Source organism: Leuresthes tenuis, unplaced genomic scaffold, assembly GCF_036924035.1.
Source record: "Leuresthes tenuis unplaced genomic scaffold, fLeuTen1.0.hap1 SCAF_15, whole genome shotgun sequence".
Lineage (NCBI taxonomy): Eukaryota > Metazoa > Chordata > Actinopteri > Atheriniformes > Atherinopsidae > Leuresthes > Leuresthes tenuis.
Genome location: NW_027325369.1, coordinates 32,435,792 through 32,463,300, shown reverse-complemented (window position 1 = coordinate 32,463,300; position 27,509 = coordinate 32,435,792). Strand labels below are relative to the sequence as shown.

Sequence of the window (27,509 nt, the reverse complement as noted above, 5' to 3'; positions counted from 1 at the left end):
AACTCCTCCAGATTCCCTGAATGCTTTCATGATATTCTGCTCTGTAGAGGCAGAAATATGCAGATCCCTTCCAGTCTTTCTCTGAGGAACATTGTTTTAAACATTTTTGGACAAACTGGAGCTCCTCTGAACATCTTTGCCTTCATGGAGGCTGCTTTTGGACTATTTTTCTAACCTCTTTACCAGCCCGAAATTGCCGTCAACCCAACTTATTTACTCTTAATATATTACAGACCGGAAATACAAATAAACACCTGATATCGACAAACACGAAATACTTCAGATTCAATCTGTCTGCAGTAGAATTAAAGTCATAACTCAACGTTTATCACGACACAGGAGAGCTTAACTGGTGCGAACGTAACACTTTTGAGACACCTTTGACCTTTCAGAAGCCCAGAAATATAACATTTAAAGGAAGACGACAAGCGTAAAAAATACATATATATTCCGTTTAATGAAGAGCTGAAATTTTTCACTTAAATACACATTTTTAATTCTATCATACTGATTGGTTCTCCAAGCTCACTACATTCAGGAGATGATGACAGATTAGGAGTGTTACTGTGTCATAGCAACATTCATTTAATGCATTTTAAACCTTCCTCTTCTGGTTAACATTCACTTCCGAAGACGTCGTCAAAAACAAAGAGCTGCAGCTTTAAAAATAGAGATATGCTAATGAAACACTTAATTCCTCTGTGGGGTGTCCTTGGAAATACATGCTTAAAAGGATCCAAGTGGAATCTGTCACGAACCCGACAGGTGCATTTAAGGCTCTGTTAAATCCTACTGATGCACGCAGAGCATCGTCATCATCGAGCATCGAGACTGGCGAAGCCTTTCTGTGTTCATGTTGGCAGTTAAGGCTGCAAAAGGCAAACATTTTATCAAAAAAACACCCAGAAATAGCCATTATTCACCTGTTGAACATACACATGTTGTCTTGGAAGTTAATTCTCTGTTTAATTTGAAATTCAGCAGCAAATCTAAGGAAAAGTGGAAGTAAATCTGTGTCTGATGGCGCTGTGCCTTCTTCTGTCGGGGCTACAGGTCGAATCTTTCTCATCGGTAAATGATTAGCACATCTTCTGAGATGACTGGCAGCTCAGAGACTGACTTTTATCTTTATTTCTCTGCAGGTTGGGGCGGCTCAAAGAGAGCATCATCATCATCAGTCTGACAACACATTTCAAGCTAGCAAAGTGCTCCAAGCGGCATTCAGTTACTGTAAAAAAGCCTTTTTGTGAGTTTTTGCCCTCCTTTATTATCTGTTTTTCTCTAAATTTATCCTAAACTTAAATAAGATGTTAAACACAACCTAAAAGGGTTTCCTCAAAACTTTCAGACAGCAGAACTCAAGCGACTGCTTTATGTTCAGTCGATAATGTGAAGTCCGACCGTGTACTTTTAACTCCTCGCTGTAACCTTTACAGGGTGGGAGCGAAGCAGAGTGGAAAAGATTCGGATTTGAACCAGCAAACTCAAGTTTGAAGGCAAAATTTGAACACAGCAGTGACATCATCACATGGTGTCATGGCGGTACAGAGAGGAAGGAAAAAACTGAGCTCTGGTAAAGATTCTGAGCCCTCATCGTGAAACTTTGGAGTATTTTTCAGTGTATTTTTGAGCTGTCGAACCGTCCCTTTCGTTTGACTTTTGGCTGTTGTGGTGAAGCTGAGTCTGAAGGCGTCCCGACCCCCCCCCCTCCGGTCAGGAGTCGGGGGTGAGTGTCCGGAAGAAGCTCAGCCTGAGGGACAGCGTGAGGCTCAGAGAAGAGTCGCTGCTCCTCCTGTTGAGGTGGTTCAGGCATCAGGCAGAACCCCCAGAACCCGCCGGAGAGACTAAGTCTCTCAGCTGGCTCAGCCCCCACCCCCATAAGAGCTGGAGGAGCTCCTGGGAACTCTGCTTAGACTGTAAAACGGATAACCGGCAGAAAATGGATGGAGCGAGCATCACTTTGTGGAGAAACTTCTCACTTTCTGGTTGGGTTTGTGCTAGAAATCAAAACTATTCGGTTAGAGTTTAAAAAACATCAAAATTAGGATTAAAAACACCTTCTTTGTACGTCTTGGACAACATTATTACACTTCACATGCAGTTTCTCTCAGGGCACCAAGAGGTAACACATCATTAGAATTAGAACTACCGGTCAATTATCGGCTAAATTATCGTCTTTTATTAATTATCTTTGAGCAAACAGGCTGTGGGTCGTAGACAGAGAACCAGACGGACGTTTTTATCTAAAACAACCCAAACTTACAAAGAAATCAGAGCAGTTGAGTGTTATATTGTGGATTTTTACAGTTAGAAAAAGAAAAGTAATGACAAATCATCCCTGGACACATGATATTAATGTAAAACCCTCAAGTCTGGATTTCAAATGTTAATTTATGTCATCTTTTATTTCTAATTCAATTTATTTACCCTTTATATTCTGTATCTTATGAACCACCTCAGGTCTGCACTATTATATGTAACCACCAGCACATAAGGATAAAGGAGATACTGCCTTTATCTCTGGAACAGAGGGCTTCATCCAGCTTTCTCACACACTCTTTGGTCTGCCTGCATTGGCTTCAGAAGTGTTGTCAAACTGATGAAGATATTTTCTTGATTTGCTTTGTACCGACTTCTCTCCCCCATCACGAAACACAGGATTATGGGGGGAAAAAAAGGAACTTTTGACAATCAATAGCTTAAAAAAAACACTGAGTCATCTCAGAATCGGTCTCACTGGTTGTGGTAATTACACCTGACAACCAGCTGATGTTTAAAAATGCCACACATGGAGCCTCTAAATGTGCGTAATACTGCATTTACAATCAGTAACCGGCTGCCTAAGGATTAAACAGCCATCGTGATACATATCAACACATATGAAACATAGAATATAGCAGGAATCTCTTAGCATATTGCTCAATTATAACATTCACAATTTCAATCTAGTTGATAAATAAAGCATTTATGTTAAATCTGTCATTATTTGTTCCTCTTTGCACACTCATCACATATATATCTATATATCTATATAGATATAGCTATACATAGATATCTATATAGATATACGTCTCAATGATCAAAATATAATATTGAAACACTGTTAATTACACTGAAAAGATGGATGGGATTATAAAACACATGTTATACAGTAATCCTCAACTGGTTGGTGTGTTTTTTTTTGGAGGGGGGGGTAATTAATTGGGTCTGAGATGCAAAGACATTGTTTGATATTAATAAACGGATAAAAAGAGACCAGCTGGAGTCTTTTCCTCCTTATTTTCATGTGTTATTGTAGCCAAATTCCAACATGAAGCTCCAGTAATTGTGTTTGAAAACAGGCAACCTGCCAAGTTAATGATGCCTGATTCTGTTTGTTAAACCCGACTTACTGTACAGTTTATTCTGCAGGATTAAAAAAACAAACAACCAAACTATTCATATTTATACTGAGATAATAACGAGAAGACACAGCTAACAGCCTCACTCTGCGGCTCGCGGCTCATCTCAGACCTAAAGAGGTTATACACCATATTGTGCCGGCTATTCTAAGAAAATGCAACAGGTTTAATGCAGCTTGAAGAAGGCAACGGCAGCAGCTAGATGCAAAATTCAAAATTCACAGGCAAAAACTGTCCCAGTCGACAGAGGTCTGTTCTACCTTCGTGGTCTGCAGGAAAAGCTTCTCCACACAAGTCAGACAGCCGTTTCTGTTGGTGGTCACCCGGATGACGATGAGGACGGCGACGAGGATGAAGACGAAGAAGGGGAGGGTCTGTATGTGTCGCCGCCTCCTGTTTCTGTGAATCTTCCCAAAGCCGCGGTTTCTGCCTCCTTCTCCTTCCGGCTTCCTGTGCAAACGGATCTCTGCGCTGGTTTGAACTGCCACGTCACCTTTTTTGTGGTCGCCAGCTGCTCCGCTGACGTCGACGGCTGGACAGCTGTGCTGGCGGCCTGTGTTGCCATGGGAACAGCCGGTGCTGCTGCTGTGCCGGAGGCATCCTCGGTCACGCTCTCTGCTTCACATCCGTCCCGCTCTGGGTAGAGCTCCTCCAGCACTTCAGGTTCGGTGGCTTCTTCAAACAAGTCCCAGTCGGGTTCGGCGGGCGGCCGCTTGGGCCGGGCCACGCCGGCGGGTTTGTTACCAGCAGCTGAGATTCTGGAGGAGCGGCTGGGATCGGAGTCCGACAGGTCCGAGTCCCAGTCGCTGTCCCCTGCAACGGAGCCACAACCCAGAACCGACACGTCAGCAGCTCCAGAGCCAGAACTTTCTGAGTCTGACTCCCTGGAAAAACGCATCAGACAGAATGAAAACGTGAGAATGAAAATAAGTGTGAACTGCGCACGTGTTGCCGTGGTATCTGCATGGCTGCATGTGTTTAAACTGCACCAAGAAGGCCTCAGAAACCTCAACACGAACACTTTCTACGTTAGAAAGTCCAAGGACACAGAGTGGAGCAACACACAACCAACCAACATTTAAACACGATGACTTTAGAGATGGGGACGAGATGGAAAGAAATGACTACGAAACAAAGGCCTTCTTTGCCAGGAAGTTAGACTTTATTGTCAGCGTAGATTCTCAGTCATCCAGCTCATGGTCGTCCTCCGAGCTGGAATAAGAACAACTGGACTTCTTCCCCTTGGTTCATGAAGACGTTTGACCTCTCATCTGAAAGGTGCCGTTCATACTCAGAGGGCCACTGAACCAGAGGATCCTTATGGGAGTTGTTTACCTGTGTGACACCTTTGGATATTCTCCAAACACAAACTGAGCGGTGCACAGGAGTGTGTGGACCTCTGGAACATGGCACAACATCGGAGAACCAGCAGTTCACCTCCATCTTAAGGAAAAGGGACACCGAGGACGGCGATGTGCACATTCTGGTCAGAGAAGACGGCTCCAGAGGAACAGAAACAGAAAAACCAGGAGCTGGACTCAGGCATCACCTTCCAGCACCTACAAAGCAGCACTGACTCTCCTCCCCTTTCAGATGAGAGCAGAAACACCAAGAGCCTAGAAGAAGAAGTCCAGCTGCCCTCATTCAAGCTCTTAGGATTGTAGGAATCATGCACATGATGTTGAATAAAGGAATGATTGCTTTTCTTTCTTCTGGTCAGCTTCCTTAACAAACAAAGGAGCCCTTATTTGGCAGAATGACAGATGGCTTTAACGTTTTACTTTAAATAACGCCTCTCTTTAATCGTTACTTTGGTTACGCACACACCAAAGCCACTTGGTTGGGTGACGTCACGTATTCTGAGCTCAAGTTTGGTTTCCAAAGACGTAAAAGATGCAGAAGCAGACAGACGGACGGACAGGTGGACAGCAACAGATGGATGAGGGCACCAGAACCACGGTGAACACAGATGAAGGCATACGTACTTTCCACTGTAGGGCGTCGTTCCTGCAGGGCCCAGTAGGAGGCAGGCTGGTGCAGCCAGATAAACAAAACTGTCAGTGCACAGAAAATCTCCTTCCTCTGGTTTTTGAGGGGCAAGATGCATCAGCTTGGTGTCCAGCTCCGTACTTGGTTGGTCCACGTGTGTTTTCACGCCGTCGGCACGTGGTTGAACGCTTTGTTTCGTGTCGTGGGTGAAAACCTCCATCATTGCGGGCGCTTCTCCCTTTGAGGCGGGTCTTGCAGACACAGCGAGATAAACAAAGCTGTCCGATTGGACAAAAGGATCCAAGTCACCACAGTCTAGTCCTGAGCTTCTGATTGGCTTCTGATAAGGATCTAGAAGGTGTTTGATTGGTTGTTTCGAGGGCGACAGAGGAAGAGGGGCGTCTGTTCCCATGAGGGTCACTTTTTTCCTGGGTGGCGTTTCCTCACTCTGGAGGACGTTAATGTTTGTATGCCCTGTTGGGGTCTTACTGATGGAAACCATTCCTATCTTTTCATCTTTTCTATCAGTCTCATCCGTCCCTCTTACGTCTTCTGCCATCCTTCCACATCCAGAATCCTCTCCTTCACCATCTCCTTCCATGTCTGCATGTGAGGGGGTGCTGAGGAGGGATGGATAGCACCACTGCAGCTCTGCACTCTCCTCCCTGCCCCAACCCTTTAACCCGCCATCGTCCCCGTCTTTCTCCAGCGACGTGTTGCTGCTGCCCAGTTCCGATCCGCTGATTGGCTGGTCGCTGTCAGAGCCGGCATCCTCTTGGCTCTGATTGGATAAGGAGAGGAAGACGCCACTGGAGTCGGACTCCAGCGTCAGGTTGGAGTCAGGAGAGCTGTCCTCTTTATTGGAGCTGGAAAAAAGACAAGGCAGTCAAATGACTGCTTCATCCCCATGAGTTTGCTAAGCCCCCTTGACTCTCTGTGCCACCAGTTACCACAGATACCATCAAATCTGTAATAACCTACTTTATCAGATCAAGGGCACTGATTTGTTTTTGTCACAGAGCCTGAAGACATCTGCGCACATGTCTTGGATGATGGACACGTCATTATCAACACATTAGCTCTCTAATTTGGCCGAGGCTGTGGCAAGTGTCTGGATTCATTAGGCCGTGACGACACTCGTATCATAGGAATTTGATTGTCACTCTGATCTGGTCAGAACAGAATCAGTGAAGGACACTGATGGGCTTTTATCTCTGCTTAATAACGTGCTTCTGACACCTGGAACCTCTTCATATGAATCATTTTATGGCAAAACATATCGGACTCGACTCCAATTACATAAGAAAATAGAGATAATGGGGTCAGCTCATGATAGGTGTATATACCGCCTATGCTTGGCTGTAGGCTGTGGAACAGAAAAACAGCTGCAACCCGACAACACTGAGCTGCTTGATTGCACAAAATGTTCCTGTTTCCCTTCCAAAAAGCAGGCACTCATGCTGTTCTTCCATTAGGAGATATTCATCATAATAATGGCCCAATGAAATAGCAACACAATGCGTTTGTGTGCATTAAAACAAGGTGGAAGTGCATTTAGTCTCCTGCTGAATTAGTTAGTGAATCCTGCATGAATTCACATATTCATGCAAAAATATGATTTAAAACAGCAGAAGAAGTCTCAAAAGCACATAAAGAGAAATAAAGATTAGCATTTTGTCTAATTTTTTAGGGAAAGGTTCTAAAACTACATGTTTTTTTTTAGAACTGAGCACATTAACACATTATTTTTGCGTTAACTAATGAATTCATTATCGCCGACAATTATTTGTCTCCCATTAACGCAGTTTTTATTAATCATTATTTTCTGTTGCTCATCGGCTTTTATTTTGAAAAAGCCTAGCATGTAGCTTCCTGCTGCGGCTCACAGGAAACAGTCAGAAAAGAAAAGAATGGCGGCTGAAGCGGCTAAATGAACATGGAGAAGATTGCGGAACTTTTACATTTTCATTTCCATGTTCTTCCAGAGGCGCAGTCGACAGAACCAAAGTTATTTCTAAGCACTGCAAAACTGAATTGTCTCATCACCGGAGTACTTCGATCATATGACTGCAGAGTTCCAATAAAAATGCGTTATTTGCTACTTTTGAGTTCATTATTGGAGTTTGCGGATAATAATGTGATTAATCACAGGAAATCATGTGATTTTTAATGGTAAATATGACTCCAGCACAACTTTGACTGTGTTGCTACATCAAACTACACATTTATCTCCATTTTCAAAATACAATCAAGTTGATCAGCATATTTTTAAGCCTTTATTTAACAGATACAATTTTCTGTTCAATAAAAGCTTAAAAATAGCCAAACTTTTAAGTAAATTGTGTTTTTTCACCAAAAGACCAGAACAGTCACTGCACACATGAGGCTGATGCCTTCAGGGTCACAGAGGTGTGCACATCTGTTACAGTTTTCATGGTTTGATTAGATGCAAACTAAGGGCATCATCATCACTCTTTGTTCAGCCTGAAAAAGTTTTGAGAATTTCATTTGAATTACTTAAATTTACAATCCAAACATGAGCCATTTTAAACTAAGAGAAGTCCTCACATTACAGGTGCTGATATATTTCATCACTCTATGTGACGGAGTATTAGGGCCACATTTAAAATAAATAAATTACGAGAATAAAGTCTTAAATATTCTATCAGTGAGCCTATAGCATTGCATTACCCTTATATGCTAAATGTTGCACTATCGCCTTTTCTGTTTTAAGTAGAACAACCTACCAATTACGACTTTATTCTCTCCATATTTAATAACAACTTTAATCTTGTAATTAATTCCCAAAAAAATTCTTTCAAATGTGGCCCGAATACTACGTCGTAGAAATATAGCAAAGAAAAGATAAAAATTAAAATAAATCAAATTGAAACGAGAAATTAAAAGAAAAAATACCTGCAAAACTTAAAAAAATCTCAGCATTATTAAGTGTTCTTAAAAATATCCTGATAAAAATCAACTAAACCCAAAATTCAGAGAACGATAAAGTATAATTGAACCGACTAAGATAAGCCGTTTCTAATTGCTAAATCCACTTTTGTGCAGAATCACTTCAAATATCCAGTATGTTTGTAGCATTGATGGAGGCGAGGTTGGAGCCAGAGTTTATGAGAACATTGTCCCAGAATTACCTTGTGCCGACAGTGGAGGCGCCTGCAGATTTAGTTGACCAGTCAGCGGGCGACCTGTCAGCGTCTGTAGCTGGAGAGGTCGTTGCACTGAGCTCCAGACTGACCTGGGATCTGCTGCTCACGCCTGAAAAGTACAAGAAACACAAGAGAACAAAGAACGCAGTCAGTACAACATCGATCCTCTCCAGAACATGTCTGTGCACACCTCAAGAAATATCAAAGATCTGGTGCTTTCTTAGGAAGATATTTCAATTAATGCTTTGATTTGAATTCACTCTTTAGCGAGAGACATCCTTATAAAGGCTTGTCTTGTAACGTAAGCCTGGATTGGACCCAAATGCAGACGACAACTGGAGGCAGAAGGAAGGTGAACTGCAGAGTTTATTTAAAGAAACACAAATCGCAGCCAGGCTGGATAACCAGAAACTGAAAAAAAGACCTAAAAAGACCAGGAAACAGACAACAAACAATGGCTGAGAGAAACCATGGAGCTAAAAGTACAGGAGAGTGATGAGCAAGTGGCTGCAGCTGTGATGATTGACCACAGGAATGGAGGTGTGTGGAGGAGCTGAGGACAGCTACTGGTGAATGAACCAGAAACTGATCTGAGATCAGGACTGATACAGTATCTAAAAGCTAAACAGGAAGCACAAGGAAACATGAAGCTAAACCAGGGAAACAAACTCAAAAAACAAATCACAGAATCACAAAAACAAATCACACAAGGAATTAATTTAAAAAGTTTAAAAAAACAGCTCACAGACGACCGTAGTTTTAAAAATGTCTGACAAGGACATTTTATGTTGCTGTGGGCAGGTCTGTAGCTACAAATCTGTCACATCTGTTCCTTTCTGAAAGATGAACATTATTGTTCCCACATTACTTTGTTAGCTGAAGCTAACGCTAACAGCTTAACTAATGAAGATGACGTACACCAACTTCTAAGGAGTTACTGCTGTTCCTTTCTGAAAGATGAACATTATTGTTCCCACATTACTTTGTTAGCTGAAGCTAACGCTAACAGCTTAGCTAATGAAGAAGACGTACACCAACTTCTAAGGAGTTACTGCTGTTCCTTTCTGAAAGATGAACATTATTGTTCCCACATTACTTTGTTAGCTGAAGCTTTCTAGCTGAACGGTTCCGTTCTGTAACTCAGACAACCTGCAGCTGTGTTTAAGGTGTGTTTCCAACACAACACCGGTCCTCTCCTCACTCTCGGTGTGTTAAAGTTACATTATCGGCATGTTTCTGATAAAGATGGAGGTCTCCAGGTACAATTGTTTAATGAGGTTAATATATCCAAAATGTTTAAACGCAGTAATTAACGGTTCACATGCATTACTACGAGTTACGCTGTGCACATCTCCGGCTTGGTCCATTACTGTTGATGAGAAAGCATTGTTTGCTAGCATCTGCTGCTAACTTACAGCTAACTGCTAAACTATTAGCTGCTGATGTCACCAAAAGGGAGGGGTTAAGCTCTCGCTAAGACTCCACCCCAAAACAGACTGCTAATAAAGAGGTTTCTAAACTGGCCTCAGACAGAGAGCCGCTGTGCTTAAACCAACAGGTTTGTCTGTCTCAAACGTCTCAATAAGACCTCAGAAAATATGTGACCTTTAAATGTTTTAAAAGAAAAATGAACAGAGCCAGTGCAGCATCTCGTCTTCTTACTCCACAGGAGAACAAATAAACAGCTGTTTATTGTTATTGCTGTTACTTTCTGAAAGATTTTTACTAGCATCTGCTGCTAACTTACAGCTACATGCTAAACTATTTCCCCTCTGGGATCAATACAGTAACTATCTGTATCTATATGTAAAAGGCCAGAGTTGAGCACTTGCTAAATCTTCCCCCTGAAAACAGACTGTTCGCAAAGAGGTGTCCAACAGGGCTCAGACAGAGAGCCGCTGTGCTTAAACCAGCAGGTATTTTGACCAAAGCCTTTCTCATACAGAGGTCAGTAAGACCTCAAAAAAAGGGCATAATATGACTCCTTTAACGAGGTTGTGTTTAATTTTGTTTGGTGCAGTTTGTCCACGAAATTCAAGGCTTTAATACAGGTGGTGTCAATCTAAACTGAGTATAAAGTATGAGCCATAAATGTGTCTGTATGTTACATATCTAGGTACAGATTCAGAGAAAGTATCATAATATTGAAGGCTATTGACTATTTGAATATTTTCAATATACCTAAACCATTTTACATTAAATCTCCTGGTTATTGTATCACCAGGCTTGCAATCTGCCTTTATGATCTAAGTTTAATATGATGGTGATACTGAGCTTCCCTGTGGACAGATGGGAGCTCTGTGTGGATTATATTTGATGGGGCTGCGTTTCTGAGGGAAAAGAAATAGATGACAAAACAAAAACTGAATCACTTTGATGTTCAGACTCATCGAAAGATCTACCAGCAGTATGCTTAAAATCTTAGTTTCTGAAATGGACAAAACAGTCCTTTATGTGTCAGTTCACATTAGAGCAGAATCCTGATGTTAATGAGGAAGAAAGGAGGAGAAAATGAGTCAAGATCACAACAATGAACAGTGTACTCTGTCCAAAAAGAGCTGAAATCATCAAACTGCTGAAGTGGAAGAATGTTTTACTTCCACTGAATATAAAGACGCAAATAAAACTAAAACAAACAGCTTAGAATTCATCCACAGGTTTGAGATGACTGTGATGGATGTTTCTGTGTTAAAAGACTTTTTTTGCGATAATTTCCTTAAATAAACAGTATTTTCCGCACTATAAGTCTCACCTGATTATAAGGCGCAGCCTCAGTTATTAAGGGGTCCATTTCTGTACTTAACCATACATAAGGTGCACCTGATTATAAGGTGTACTTATTACCTAATGTTCTCTGATTGGTTTATCGCTGCCAGCGCACGTTGTGCATGTATTACGTCTCTGTGTCGGCGGGAAATGGTCCGACGCTCAAGGACAACATCATCGGTGGTTTTTACACTAATAAACTTATAAACTGCATCGGTCTGCATCACCCATCTCAGACTGAAGAACAGGCTCACTGGGACATGGGCAGAAGCAGTAATGATGACACGATTCAGTCGCTGAGTACGAGCTCGGTACAATCTTCGTCTCATTCAGAGTGAATGGCTGGGATCCGCCTGGATTCACACCAACGCAAAGCGAGCGACGGAAGTGGCCAGATGCCGTTCTTTTCCCATGTATGAGAGCGAAGAGGCGCGGCTAAAGCGAACGTGGCGGTTAAAGCGAACGTGGCGGTTAAAGCGAACGTGGCGGTTAAAGCGAACGTGGCGGCTAAAGCGAACGTGGCGGTTAAAGCGAACGTGGCGGTTAAAGCGAACGTGGCGGCTAAAGCGAACGTGGCGGCTAAAGCGAACGTGGCGGCTAAAGCGAACGTGGCGGTTAAAGCGAACGTGGCGGTTAAAGCGAACGTGGCGGTTAAAGCGAACGTGGCGGCTAAAGCGAACGTGGCGGTTAAAGCGAACGTGGCGGCTAAAGCGAACGTGGCGGCTAAAGCGAACGTGGCGGTTAAAGCGAACGTGGCGGTTAAAGCGAACGTGGTGGTTAAAGCGAACGTGGCGGTTAAAGCGAACGTGGCGGCTAAAGCGAACGTGGCGGCTAAAGCGAACGTGGCGGCTAAAGCGAACGTGGCGGTTAAAGCGAACGTGGCGGCTAAAGCGAACGTGGCGGCTAAAGCGAACGTGGCGGCTAAAGCGAACGTGGCGGTTAAAGCGAACGTGGCGGTTAAAGCGAACGTGGCGGTTAAAGCGAACGTGGCGGCTAAAGCGAACGTGGCGGTTAAAGCGAACGTGGCGGCTAAAGCGAACGTGGCGGCTAAAGCGAACGTGGCGGTTAAAGCGAACGTGGCGGTTAAAGCGAACGTGGCGGCTAAAGCGAACGTGGCGGCTAAAGCGAACGTGGCGGTTAAAGCGAACGTGGCGGTTAAAGCGACAGACAGATTATTCAGTTTTCTGGTTAATCAGACCCATTGTTTTTCCATATTAGGACTTTCACAGTTCTAAGACTCTTCTGCTGGTTGTTTCATGAGGCCAGTAAACAGACTTTTAGTGTGGTGAAAGCAGCATTTAAACCTGAAGAGTGCCAGTTTCCAGATAATCTCCAGCCGGTGGGGCTGGTGCTACAGCCAAGGACCAGGCAGAGAATCGGTTGGGAAGGGAAATCTGTATAATGTCGACATTCTTTATATGGCTACATTACATTTTCTTGTCTTTGAAACATGCACGGCCAGCTTTTGGGTCAGTGCTGCATCAGGTAATGAACAAGCATTTGTTTCAGGGTAGATGAGGTGTCAGCTGGCCCTAAAACGCTCTGTTTTCACCTCAGAGACCTGCAGGAAGCTTTCCTTCTCCGTTACCCTGTTTTTATCACTCTCTGGTAAGACCTGCCAGTCGTGTTTTTCCATCTTTTTATCAATTCTTTGGTCATGAACATGCACCAAAGTGGAGGGCTGCATCTCGCGGGAGCGGGCGGCTAAAACAAACACTGAGGTGTACGATAATTATCGGATTTGTACGATAATTCTGTCCTGTGTACGATCAATAATCCCAAAAAAGGCCAAATATACGATAATTTGACCATTCTGTGAATGTGTGGCTGTAATCGGTTCTAATCAGCCTGTTGGATTTTTTTGTGAACCCTGAAGGCGTTTCCATTTCCATGTGACAAGTTTCAACCAATCGTGCTTTTCTACGTGAGCTACGTTCTGCGTTTGCCTCAGAAGTTCCTAACAGCAGGTGGCCTCCAGGCCTCATGGTTTGGCTCATTAGTTCCCACTAGTCTTTGTTTACGGGGACATTTAGCCTGACGCACCTGCTGATGCAAAGCCGTGAGTCTGTTAGACGCTGTTCGACACCAGAGTGACTTTAGCGCATCAATAGACTTGTTATTTTGGTTATGACGGGTGTACGATAATTTCCCTCAAAATACGATAATTTTACGTCTCTGGTACGATAAAACTACATTTCCCACCTGGCAACACTGTCGGGATGTAGCCTAGCGACAGGATGTCAATAAATGATGTGGAAAGGAAGCTCAAAGAAGGTCTTTACAGCACAAAGACAAAGCATTTGGAGAAGTTTCTCAATTGTCCATGAATCTCTTTATTAATAGCCTATAAAATTACGTGTTTTTCTTCTGGAGAAGACACGAAATCAATGCATTTCTATTAGTGTGCGGCCATAAATTCACAAAGTTTTGCGGGAGCGGGATGAAGAAAACAGTCCCGCGCACGGCTCTGCACCAAAGCCACTTAATTAAATCTAATTAAAGTTACAGAGTGAAAAGGTATCTCATGCATCTTTAATGTCTTTGTCACATGGTTGCAGACCCTGGCTAAGACATGAAGACATGATATCTAACTTTGGTTTCCATAAACTTAACATGGCTGCATAATTCTCAGGAGACTCTGGTGTCTCATCAAATGTTGTATTTTAATCAGATTTGGAAAAATAAGAAAGAAAACATCAGCCACTGACCTCCATGTTGGTCAAACTTTATCAGAAACTATTTTAAATCATTTTATTTTCAGATATTTGGCTTAAAAAAAAGAATTTTACATTGAAATCTGGGACCAAAGCATTTGTCCACCACTGCAGGATTATATATGTATATTATAATCAGAATGAGCACATGCTCGTGGATGAAAGTTACCTGTAAGAAGGGCGGCCTTCTCTCTCTGAGGTCCAGGGTGCGTCTGGTACATGTCGGCCCGTTCCCTCTGTGGCTCCAGCAGGGTCTGGTATAAGTCCTGGGTGTCCCGGTGGGGCTGGGACAGGTCCAGGTGCTCCAGGTCAGAGTCCAGCTCCCTGGCCCTCCTCTCTAACTCCGTCAGGCTGAGCTCTGAGGCTGCTGACGAGGGGGGGTGGGAGCCTCCAAACCCCAGGGGGGGGCGGAGGAGAGGCCAACGCTGCAGGGAGCCTGAAAAAGAATCTGCATCTCCTCCTCCTGCTCCTCCACCTCCTCCTGCTCCTCGTTTCTCCCAGCCGTCCTCCCACAGTGTGTTGACCATGTCAAGGACAGCATCCCAGCTCTCCACCCCCCCCTCCTCCCCCATTGGCCCTCCTTCTCCCGCCTCCACTTCGCCTTCTTCTTGGTGTAACTCAGCCACCACCTGAACCAGGTCTTGTCCTTTTGTTCCATCTTTAATCTCTTCATTCTCCACCTTTTCAGATGTTAAAACATCCCTTTCCTCTTTCTCTTCCTTCTTTATATTTACATTTTCTTTCTCCTCCTCCTCTTGTTTAGTTTCCTCCGACAGCCCCACACAAGAAGGAACCGTCTCCTCTCTGGTCTCCTTCTCAACCTTCTCAGCCTTCTCCTTACTCGGCTCTCCTTGCTTCTCTCTGCTCCTGGACCTTCTGGGTTCTTCTTGCTCTCTGTAGACCCTCCAGTGCTCCAGGTTCTGCTCCTTCAGGGAGGCCCTGCCCACCAAGCTGGTGCCCTGTCCTGGTTCTGGGTGGGAAGGCTCCCTCAGGGAGCACCGGCCCGTGTTCTTTATGGACGGGCTCTCTGAACCCGGACGTGGGTGCGGACGCCGCTTCTCCAGTGCTGACAGGACAGAGGGGAGTGGGGGGAGAATAGGGAGGTTGTGGAGCGCCCCTCCCTGACGAACAGTCCTCTTTCTCACCATGATTCTGCGAGGCCAGGTGGACTCGATGCCCTCAGGCGGGCCTGTTGACTCAAAGTCTTCAAACCCTCTGGTTTGTCGAGGGCTGAGCGCCCCGGGCCGCAGCCCTGTGGCCGTGCCGGGTCGAGTCCTGGAGCCGGACTTGGAGGATTTAGACTTAGATCTTGAACTTTTCGCAGCCGGGGTGGATTGACTTTTATCAGCATCTGCAGGTTTTAGCTGTGGTTGATCTGCAGGAGGAGCTTCTGCTTTGTCTCCCGGCACAGCACATGTCTGGGCTTTACCTGCAGTCTTTGAGCTGCTCTGAGCTTCGCTCACAACGCCGGCCTCAGTGGTTCTCTCCTTCGCTTCTGGTACAGCCTCAGGCTTGAATGTAGGAGCACTTTTAACATCCGTCTCAGCTTTAGCTTCTACTCTGGACTCCGCTGCTGAAACAACCTCATTATTCATTTTAGCTTTAACTTCAGTCTCTGTTCCCATCTTGTTCTCCATCAGTCCAGAAGCAGCTTTAGCCTCAAACCCTGCGTCATGCACCGGCTTCACTCCAGGACGAGAAACGGCTTCAACCTGAACTTTATCTGCAGGCCCAGTTCTCCTCTCACAGTCGCTTAGGTTTGAGGAAGCAGCTTCAGAAACAGGTTCTGGTTTGGGTGTAATCTTCCCGGTTTTTTCTCCACTCTTTGCTTCCCCTCTTTGTCTCTCCTTGCTCTCTATGCCAGACTGCACTTTGCCCTCTAAATCCCGACCCCCCGGCCTTGTTTTCACCTGAGAGCCCATCCTTTTCTCAGGCATATTTTTCACACTGGCCCTGGATGCGTTCTCACATTTGTTCCAGCTCTCAGCTCTGTGGTGTTCTTGTATTCCAGCCCTGATTTCAGCCTCTGACATGTTCCCAGTTATGACCTCGCTCACTAACCTCGGCCCATGTCCGGATTTACTGTCAACTAACATCAGACTAACACACCCGTTGTCATATTTAGAAACCATCCCTCCGCTTACGATCTCAGGGCCGACTTTTGAGCCAGCTCTGTTCCTCCCCACTGCTCCGGTGCCCATTCTGGGGGCAGCACTGGGGGAGGGCGACGGTGAGGGCTGGGGGAGCAGCAGGGGAGTCGTGTCCAGACCCTGGTCGGACTCCAGAAACACAGAGTCCCTGTCTGAGCGCAGAGGCACCGGTTGGCCATAGCCGAAGGTCCCAAAGGTGGACGTCTCCCTCCTCTCCCGCTCCCTGGCCCTCTCCCGCTCCAGCCTCCCCCTCTCCCTCTCCCTCTCCCACTCCCGCTGAGCCCACCCTCGCTCCATCTCCCGTTCTCTCTCCCGCTCCCACTCCCTGTCTCGCTCACTGCGGCCCCACCCGCCCCCACGCTCCCTCAGGTCCTGCTCCAGGTCGTGAGCGGACAGTTGGACCAGCGGGGCTCTGTAGGGCGAGCGTCTGAGCTCGTGGGGGGGCGACAGCCTCAGGCTCTGGGTTTGGGAGTAGTGCCTCGGCTGGATCATCTGTGGAGGGGAACAGCGCAAACTCTGACTCTGACTGGGGCGAGGTTTGGCTGGCGAGAAAAACACCGGAGTGTGGTAACCTGATGAGAGAGGGGAGCCGGAGAAGGGTGAAATGAGGGGGGAGGTAAGGGAGGAGGACTGCCCCACAGGAGGGTAGTGTCCAGGGTTCAGATACCCCCCTCCTCGGTCCATCATCTCAGCTGTAGTCAGCTCCAGACACTCCAGGTGCTTTGGAGGTGTCAAGACTTTCCAAGAATGCCGACCGTCTCTGTTCTTGGTGCTGTCTCCATGGTGATGGTGATGGTGATGGTGGTGTTTCTTCGACGAGGACGAGGACACCCCCGGAGCAGAGAACGATGACACGGAGGGAGACACGGATTGGTTGAAACATCCCGGCGAATGGCAGCCGCCCCCAGTTCCATCCTGACCCCCCAGCTTCAGTGAGTCGTAGATGGCTCTTTCATCCAGCCGCCGCACGAAGGAGGGGTTTGGAGTCAGGGAGCGCGGCTGCGGGTCGAACATGTCAGCCGGAGACCTGCTGACCCTGAGGGAGCCGCTGGCGGAGTAGCTGAAGCTCCCCTCGCCTCCCCCGTCTCGCCTCACAGACCCCCCAGAGTGGTGGTGGTGGCTGTCGATCTGCTGATTGATGCACATGGTGTCATAAATGGATCTCTGGGGAATGTAGCCATCGCCGTATCCTCCCTCCATCCCCCCATCTCGCCCTCCCACTCCCCCATCACCAACTCCATGTTTCTCAAGGCAGCAAGAGCTCTTCCTGAAACACCCGGGACGGCTAAGAGGCTTGCCCATGATTGGTCGGATGGACGAAGGTGGGGGGGGTTGGTGGGAGGAACGTGTGAAGCTTGAAGAGCGAATTGTGAAGTCGTTGATTTTACTAAATATGGGGAAAAATTACAAAAAGTCCCTTTCAGAATGTGAGAGATGTGCGGCAGCTGGTTCTGATGGGGCCATAGCAAATATAAAGAAATGCCACATTAAAGAGAGAAGATCCTCTTTCTTCTCTGGTGAAGTCCCGAAGCATATTCCCTCTTTAATGAGAAGTCAGAGGAGCTCCGTGATCAAAGCACGGCGCTCCCTCTTAAAAAGTCCTTTTGTCAAAAGCTCCACGAGTTAAAAACAACATAAAGAACATTATGTACACATTAAATCCCACTTTGAGAAATATTCCAATCACATCTGGCAAAAATGGATGAAAAGATAAGAAGAAAAATGTCCAAATGTCCAGTTCTCAGCTCATCTTTTCTCCCACTCTCCTCCTGACGCGACTGCATTTGTGTTTATTCTGGTTGTTTATTGTTCTGGCTGTCTGTTCAGAGCCAATTAAATCTGTATCCAGCAGAGCATTAGTCCGTCAGACACGCAGCGACAGAAAAGAGAAAAGTGGATGGAGGATTGAATCCAGTCAGAGCGTCCTCTCTCATGCTGGCTGTTTTCAGTCTCCCTGCTGCAGAGAACAAAGCAGACAAACACCATTAGTTTAATACATCAGTACATATCAATATATCAAAATAAGAACATTTACCCAAAACTTTTGCATATCTAATTAAAAGAAGTTTAATCAGAAGCTGTTCAACCTGTGAAAGCTGTATTTTATATCGGCTCCTCAAGCCTTAAAATGTGATCAGATCTCAGTGAGAGGATCAAACTGTAGGATTGACATATAAAATGGATGTAAAAGGATGTTTCAGCTTTGTTTTTAACCCTGTATTTCTCCTCAGTTTCCTCAGAGTCCACCAACTTGAGACTTAATTGCTTGAGTGCATCTTAAATTTCAAACCGAAATAGGCTGAACTGGAAGAATTACTGGAGTTAATTCATGCACTCGGGTTAAAAAGCACAAACCCCAAAAGCATTGTTGAGCGCCTGGTTGAAAATTATCCTCCTTTTGTGCTGCTTTCACTGCCGCTGCAGCTGGCTAAAACTTTGGGTTCATTTGAGGCATCCTAAAATAACTAAAATGTACCTTTTTCCAACCTTTTATTTTCCCTGGGAATCACACACGGCCGTTTTGGCGACAGTTCCCGATGCAGCGGTCAAGATAAAGTTACAGCAACATCGTTCTGGAGTCTTAACTATGAGGGTTGCCAGGTTTGCCGTCAAATAGAAGCCGCTTTTGATGCTTTTCCATTACACGGTTTGACTCGGCTTGGCTCTGTGCCACTGAGCGCTATGGAAGGAGCACTTTCATTTGTTTTAACCCGTTGTTTGGTTAGGTTTAGGCATCACAACTACAGGGTTAAGTTAAGGAAAGTTATTGTGATTGGGTTTAGACTGAACTTCTTCATAAAGTTAATCCAGCGCAGATCATTTCCCTTTCTTTATCCCCTGCTGAAGGTTCACCATCAGTCCATGACGCCATCAGAGTGATAACCGGCAGAATATACTCAATCTAAAGGATAAGCTTAAAATCTAAATATTTGGCAAATACCATCAGGTTCTCAAAACTTTGGGCTAAAAACTGATCATAATTGATTGATAATTGCTTTAAAGGAATATTTAACAAACCAGCATGTTTCACATCTCACTGATCTTGCAGAAAATGCTCAAAAGGTGTATTTTCTTCCTCTGAAGGATGAGCCAAGTGCCAGGCTAAATATAGATGTCCTAGTAATCCCTCTGGGCAGTTTGGGGAAGTTTCATCTTAGAGGAACATAAAGTATAACAACAGTTCTTACAATGTGTCATAAGAAAAAAAGAGCATTTTAAACTGTGATTTTTCTCCCAAGAACACGTTAAACACAAAGCCGAAGCCCGTTTGATCAATTTTATATCTCTAAATATACAAATAGTGGAAGAATCCACTCAGAAATAACAGAAAAAAAGGGATTTTGAAGTTGGAAAAACACAACAGCCTGCATGAAGCAGCCTTAAAGCCCCGCGACAATCTGGAGCCAAAATTAAAGTCCAGATGACGTCAGTTTTCATTCAAAGCTGTTCCCTCCATCCAGGCGAGAAACAAAATGTTTTTTCCTTTTTCTGACACGATGAAAATCTGTGCTACATCGGTTAGGTCGCTCGCTCCAGCTGAGTACGGCATTTAACTCTAAATGTGACCTCACAGCACGTCACCGACACTAGAAAAAAGGACATTTTAAATCATTAGAGACCAACTTCAACATCACAACTTGAACCTTAGAGGAGAAAAGTTCAATTTACTGATGCAAAAGCTCGATTTATATCACTTCTTTTTCTCACATTACCAGAAAAACATCTGCAGGTCCTGAAGTAGCCACACAAACATCTTATAAGAGTGTCTTATTTGCAGGTACTAAAAATGCTAATTAGTAAGTCTCTGTCAAAGGAGCCTATTGATGGTGAAGAACCCCTCTGAGACTATCGGTTTCTCTATCTTTTCAGTGTGCCTCCGTCCCTCTGCATCCTCTCCCGCTCTCTTTCATCACTGCTGCCGCCACCTGCTCTATCTCCCCCCCGATCGATAGAAAAGCCAGAACCTTATCAACATGGTCACAGCCAGTAGAAACCATCGGTCAGTCCAGCGCGTCGCTCTCAGTCCCGTCCTGGTGCTGATGTGCTGTCATTCTGCTTCAAATCAGCATCCTCGTTTGTTTTGCTCCCCGGCATCGCTGCCCCTGTCGTTTCTTGCTCCCTCTTTCTTTCTTTACCTCTGCCGTTTTTCTCTCTTTCTGTCGCTTGTCTCCCTCCCTCTCTGCTGTGAATCATGCCTTCTGTCAGAGGAAGGTTTTTTTTTCTTTGACAAGCGCTCTCTCTGCCAACCAACACACCAACGCAAACCCTCCTCCTCCTCCTCCTCCTCTCTATCCCTTCTAGTTTTTCTTTCCCTCAACTCAGCCTCCCTCCACCTCTTCTTCTCTTTCTCCCATTTTCTCTCCACACAGCTTTGGGGCTTTAAGAGCTTTGGAGCCACAAACTTCCATCTGTCTCTCCCTTCTTTCCAATTCATCCGTCATCATCCCTTCTTATGCCGTCCCTTCAATCTATTTCTCCCCCCTTTCATTTCTAGATTTAGTTTGACCTGAGTGAGGTACCCCATGGGAAATCATCACTATCACATATTTTAAAAATGAGGTAATGAGGGGTAAGATCTATCTATCCATCCATCCATCTATCTGCTTCATCTCCCACACACTCTCCTCTTCTGTGGCTCATTCCATCCCTCTTGTAGCCCTCTCAGTTTGCCCTCTACCTCCCACTCTTCACCTCAGCGTTAATGCAACACGCATCAGTGTGGAGGCGGCAGGGAGAGTTAGAGACATACAGAAAGAAAGACCAACAATGGATACTCACATGTTGTACAGTGCAATTTCAAAGCGTCATCAGCAACATCATCATTTGTCAAAAAATAATTACGCCAGCATTTTGCTCTTTTCCACACAACAGCTGGCTTTTACCTTTGCTGCTCCAAACACTCATTTACAGACTGTGTGGGTACTCTGATGTCTATTCAAAGGAAGGACAGAGTAGTTAGTTTGCACAGCAGCAGCAGCAGCAGCAGGAGCCACGTTTGCACAAATAACCCCTTCACACACTAATTTAATCCAAAAACAAAGATCTAAGGATGGAGATGTCACAGTGATACAGTGCAGAAACAAATAGAGAAGTACTGAGCTCCATCACACTCGAGGATATGAGCCCGAGTCCAGATTTATGTATTTCACCGTTTCTAAAATTAGATCAGCTGCCGAGGGACGAATGTTTTGACTTCTTACATGTATGTTGTACTCTGACAGATATAATCAGTGTTTTTGGTATCGATTTTCATCTCTCTGGTCCTCAGATGCGTCAGTTACTCGATATGATGGAAAAACAAGACAAATGGGAGAGGTTTGGTTAGGTTTAGGCATCATAACTACTCGGTTAGGTTTACTTATACAGCTGTAAGGAAGAAGAAATGCACTGAGGCAACAACTTGGCTTTAATACACTCATAACTGCTAATAATAATGCACATATGAGCACAATTAATGATTTATGGATTTTAGAGCTTCTAGAATGAGATTAGTTATAATATATATTGGTGGGATTGCTGCAAAATGCAAATTTACTTGATAAAAGCTTTGGCTTTTCTATGATGTAACTTGTATCGTTAATTAAATGAGATTTAGCTTCTACTTTTAAGGAGTTAGAAAGTTACAACAGACCGACAATTAAATCAATTCAACTGCAATTTAACCAGAATTTGTATTTTAATGTTATTCTCCCTATTTTTTTTGTCCACCAACAAGCCTCACGTCATATAGCACAGAAATGCTGGTCCAACACCAAGATTTATCTCACATTCGTGTTGTACGAAATAACCTGAGATCTGAAAAAAATCCCCATTGAAATAAATGGTTGTAGAGCTGGCATTTTTTACTTCAGTAACACAAAAATCACATCGAAATGTTCGTGGAAGCAAAACCAGTTCAACAGGAGGGATTTCTACACAGGCACTCTACTGGGACCCCTTCATCCACACGCCCCCCTGCAGCACAGCTTATTCACTCCGTGCTCTGTGACAGTCGGCTAACTTCACACAGAGTTTGCTGCTGATAGTTTTGTGCAACATGGCAGGATATTTATCAGATTTTGACGACGTGGACGACGACTTTGAGTAAGATGGACGTTCTTACCGGAGTGAATGAGCTGTGCTGCAGGGGGGCGTGTGGATGAAGTGGTCCCAGTAGAGTGCCTGTGTAGAAATCCCTCCGTTAGCTCTCCTATAGCTGCAAGTAGCCACATAACAGCAGCTATGAGCTAACAGAGCTATAGCACACGTTCATTCATTCATTCTTCTTAAAGTATTGGTGAAATAAAGACAGATAATGCCTTATTTAGAGGCTCTAAGCCCCGTTCACTCCGTTATATGGATCTCCAGTTATCTAAATATCTTCTGAAGGACGCCGACTTTCACCAAACTGTTCTCAGTGAGCAGATGAACGCATTTCATGCCAGAAATAAGGTCCAGGTTTAAAAATACCAGAGTTCCCCTTTAACCCTCATTAGGAAATAACCCTCAGGAAACAGAAGGTAAACAAACATATTTTAAACTGAGTTCCTGCCACATTTCATGGCGCCACAGCTGCTGGTCTTATCAAACACAACAGGCTCTGATCTCCGGTGTGGACACAAGATTTACAGGCAGAGCCTCTCTGTACAGATGTGTCTTTCTTTATCATATTGACTGAGATCCTCCTGCCTCTCTCTGCTCGACTGTCTCAGTATTTTTCCCTAAAAGACGCACACATTCACACAGCCAACGCCACTTGAGCTCACACTGAAAACCAGCATGATAGAAAAGAGCGTGAGTCAGTCTTTGTCTCTGTCAATCACATGAAGCATCATGGCCCAGTTTAACAAGACAGCGTTGGATGGAGCGGCATGCAGCTGAAACTGGGTTTTAATCAATATTAATGCTATTTAGCTAATGCAAATGCCTCCAAACATTACAATAAACCACTGACATGAGAAAAAAAACGACCTTTTCTGCTTTCTCACTTATAATTCTACCCACTGGCTAAATATAGATTAAGTCTGGTGTGCCTTTGTGAAATAACTGATCCAGAAAACTTTCTTTGCAATAGATAATAAAAATGCAACTTTATCAGGAGTTAAAAAGAGGCATTTCTGGTGCAGATGTGAGTTTTCAGTGTGCATGTACACAAAAAGCTGCATAAACTTATTTATCTGAACTCCTCCTACAATCTAAATCCATCAGTTCTCTCAAACTATCGGCCTATTTCAAATTCAAAGAATGGTGCCGCCCTACAGGCAGCGTCTCTGGACATGTTGACTCTTTCTTTTCATCTTCTTCAGATTTTCTACTGAGCTTTTTTTTCTGTTTGGATGCTGTGCTGCTGGAGGCACTTCTGCAGGGAACTCTGGCAGTTATGATGCGTAACCGTGGCAACGGGAAAGTTGTTAACCCTGTTGGAGCAGCTAACTGAGCTTTCCCAAAGCCCAAGTAATGCCTAGCATAAGACCCCAAATCAAGATGAGGAGACATCGAGGATGCAGAGCAAAAACAAAATGGAGAAAAAGGAGGAAGTTTAAACCTTTTCTTCCTTTAATCATCAGGGGAAATGTGAGATCTCTGGTGGATAAAATGGACGAGCTTGGAGCCCTGATGAGGACACAGCAGGAATATCAGACAGAGACCTGGCTGCAGGAACAACTCTAACAGCTCTCTGCTCAGCTTTAAGACTATCCGGGCAGACAGAGACTGCAGACAGAGCGCTAACAGTAAAGGAGGAGGATCACAGAGCTGGTTAACAACAGATGGTGGAATCCTGGACCTGGCTGCAGGAACAGCTCTAACAGCTCTCTGCTCAGCTTTAAGACTATCCGGGCAGACAGAGACTGCAGACCCTTCCCTTCAGGGATTGATAAAGAATTATAGAACTGAATTGACTTGTCTGATCAAAGTTTTTCTGTTCATCCTGACCAATACTCTTCAGTAGCAGCGCCACTTAGTAGTGATGTGCCACAAGGCTCCGTCTTAGGCATCCTTCAGTTTTCACTCTATATGTTGCCTCTGAGCTCTATGATCCTACCTTCTACCTTCCTGTAAAATAAAACAGTGATTATATATCACAACATTGCTGAGTTGCCTAAAGACATAAAAACCAGGATGTCATTTAACTCTTTTCTAAATGAAAAGAAAACTGATCATTTTGGCAAACCTGGCCTACTGGCCTACATTTATTTCTTACAGCCAACCATTTTTGGCAAATCAAGTCTCTAAACTAGAGCATCTTAATTTCGCCTTACCTGGAAAAAGTCTTCCATTGGCTCATTATGTCCCAGTCAGACTACATCAGCCCTGGTTTAGAGGAGCTGCTCACATGTTGTCACCCATCTGCTTGCTTCCCTTCACTGGCTTCCTCAGATTTTATGAATTGTTTTTAAAGCTTTGAATGGTTGGAATATGTCTCCGTCACACTTATCTGAGCTGCAACACCAACATGTTCCAGTTAGAGCGCTTCGGCCCTCAACCCAGCTCCTCCAAGATATTCTGTATTACAGGCTCAAAACCAGGGGTGGTGGAGCCTTTTCAGTGGTTATCATTAAATTATGGAACAGTTTGCCTCCCATACCAGAGCTGCCTACCCCCTACTGCCTAAATCCCTACTTAAGACAGTTGAGACTGACACCTTTTCATATTTGTCTTGCTTATATTGCGCATTTATTGTATTTTAATTGGGTGTTATGAGTTTTTAGACCATGCAGCACTTTAGGCAACTTGGGTTGCTGCACATATGCTTCATAAATAAACTTGACCTACAACAGTATGCAAGCTCATGACAAACTTGGGAAAAGAAGTTTCCTTCCATCCTCAAGTCCAACCTCTTCTCTTGTGAGTATAAAACGTTTGTGAGGTCCGGTTTGACCTTTTAGGAACGATGTAGATTAACCAAACGCCATCTTTTCCTAAACCTAATCAAGTACCTTTGATGTAAAAACCTAAACAAGCAGTAAGTGGAAAACAATGAGTTGAAATTAAATTTATCTTGAGGAAATCTCAAACTTTGGTTTTATGTTTACAGATCCAGTGACCTTCTCTCACCGTTTGATCATAAACAAACATTCAGAACTATGTTTATTCCAGAGAAGGCATCAATTACTATAAAACTGCTGTTTTTGACCACCCGAGAATGAGAATGGGGGGCTTTAATCAGCCTTTTCTGATGCACTGAACACAAATTGTTGCCTTTTAGACATGTTTTTCACCCCTTTATCTGTGAGCAGAGCTATATTCTCTCCAGATATATTCCTTTATATTCCGAAATATATTCATTTCGTACTGTATGAACAGACATCTGCTCCACTTGGTCATCACCCCTCATTCGTCATCATCGGTAAAGAATGTTGAAAGATCTCAGCTCATGGTAAACAGATGAGTCACCCAACTCAAATGCTCAGTGTCTATTTCGGCTGAGACAGGGATGAGCGGAGCAGCTAAAATATGAAGTTAGAAATCTATTCAGGCACATCACAGCAGGGCTCTGGCACAGCATACGGTGACCTACAACTGACAAACACAGCAAAGCATTTTCACAACAGTTGCCAAGTAGAACATGAAGCCAACAGATTTGACTTATAAACACATAGCGTTACAAACATTTTATCGAAATGTCTCCATGTACAAGACCAATGATCTCCCTTTTAGACTGGAGACCTTTTACCAGCTGATCATCAGAGATAATAGTCAGCTTTAAAGAGGCCGCAGAGCTGCTTCGAACAGCAGGACACACAGGCCAGTTGTTGAAATTCACTGAGCTGACACCAAACTCATTTGCAATAATTTATGAGCAGACGCACAAAAGAACACATGAAAGCAGCCCGTGAGCCATGACAGAAAGAACAGCCTGAATATGTTCATTTAGGTCATGCTGCAAGATAAATTACACTAACTTCAGGCAATCGCATTGAGTTAAAGTTGCAGGCAAGAATCAGGGCAGATTTGTGCACCAATTCTTAGGTCACATTAGATTAAATGTAATCAACACATCAGTCACTGCTGCATTAATCTGTTTTAAGGCCTCTCCAAGTTCAACTTATGTTGTTTTGAACACTGATTTTGTCCTATAAATCACACTATTTACCATTAATTACGAATAGATAGAATAGTCAGTTTTGGCTTCTGAATTATCACTGCAAGATGCAAATTCTCAGTTCTTTTTAAACTCCTTTTACACTAAAAAGCACATTTTTAAGACTTTTAGCTGCATTGTCAGGTAATTCCAACAAGTTATCAGGTTTTATGCTCAGTTTCTCTCCTTAAAGTGAAAATGAGCAAAGTGTTTCTCATGAAAATCTATTTAAGATTTAATTTTCGTGCAGAAATGTGCAATTTGTCATCTTGTTTTCTTTTTAAATGAACAAGCGTATTTAAAGGAATAGAAATAGAAAGACTTTTTTGTCCAAGTAAACATTTGTAAAAGATTCAGAGTGATGGCTCTTAAATTAACGCTAATGTTAGCTGTTAGCTAAAACAGTCACATGAGAAGTTTTATAATTCTTATATAAAACAATGTTTACACCTCTCCTGTAAAGCCAGAAGCTGTAGAGGCTCAGTGTCATCAATGTCTCCAATTCAATTAGTTTAAGCCTCTAAAAGAGGTTTAAAAATTAATTTATGACACCATACGCTAATTAGCATATTAGCACGTAATCACATTATATTTTGCTTCTGTTACTCTCTGCGCTTATATATACTGTTTTTTTTACGGTGTTATTTCTAAAATGTTCTCAAGGGTCTTTAACACTTGGTTGGCCAAGGGTTGGCATCCACCCTGGAGACAGGGTTAGAGTCCAGCTCCCCACGTCCGTGACGGGGCTAAAGTAACCAGGACCTGAAGCCAAACAACGTGGCTGGAGCAGAGAAGTCCACCCGGTGCAGATTGGCTGCAGAGGGTTTGTGGAAATCAGTGGCCAGAGTCAGCGCTTGGCCATCAAAGCTGCATCAGAGAAGCAGCCGGTGACTCTGGATGAAGAGGATTGATCCTAGCTGGGCCCTAAAGTAGCAGACCAGGAGGTACGCGGTCAACTAGGGTTGACTCAGGGAATATTGACTCAGGGAATAGGACGCTCCTGCCATGCATAGCCCATTGGCACATCTGTCACTTAACAACAAGACAGCTCTCGTGATTAACTGGGATGCAAGCTCAGGGCTGACCATCCTGCAGCTGGCTGCCTTTGGTGAGGGTTTATAGTGTGAATGGCCGAGTCCAACAGGTCAGAGTCCACCTGTATGTTTCCCTTTTTCAACCTTCCCATTTTGTTTGTTCTGGCTCCACATTTCAGAGTCAGCTGACTGGTAACATCCAACATCTTTAACCACCCTCTGAGC

The 27,509-nt window shown here is 44.2% G+C and overlaps 1 protein-coding gene across 1 annotated transcript; it reads right to left on the bottom strand.

The window, feature by feature from the left end:
• Positions 1-775: 775 nt before the first annotated feature.
• Positions 776-20,833, bottom strand: LOC140269846 (uncharacterized). The gene is made up of 5 exons (XM_072364828.1): positions 20,153-20,833; positions 14,207-18,144; positions 8,543-8,666; positions 5,387-6,256; positions 776-4,285 (listed from the first exon to the last, which is right to left on the bottom strand). Exons 2-5 carry the CDS (start codon positions 17,487-17,489, stop codon positions 3,721-3,723), a joined length of 4,842 nt encoding a protein of 1,613 aa, XP_072220929.1. The 5' UTR covers positions 17,490-18,144; positions 20,153-20,833; the 3' UTR covers positions 776-3,720.
• Between the last annotated feature and the right edge of the window lie 6,676 nt (positions 20,834-27,509).

Excerpts from the sequence above, each read along its gene's own strand:
- LOC140269846 (XM_072364828.1), bottom strand. The coding sequence starts at position 17,489 with ATGGGCAAGCCTCTTAGCCGTCCCGGGTGTTTCAGGAAGAGCTCTTGC. Across the intron at positions 6,257-8,542 it reads GCCTCCACTGTCGGCACAAG|CTCCAATAAAGAGGACAGCT; the intron begins GTAATTCTGGGA and ends TCTTTTTTCCAG. Across the intron at positions 4,286-5,386 it reads ACGACGCCCTACAGTGGAAA|GGAGTCAGACTCAGAAAGTT; the intron begins GTACGTATGCCT and ends GCGTTTTTCCAG.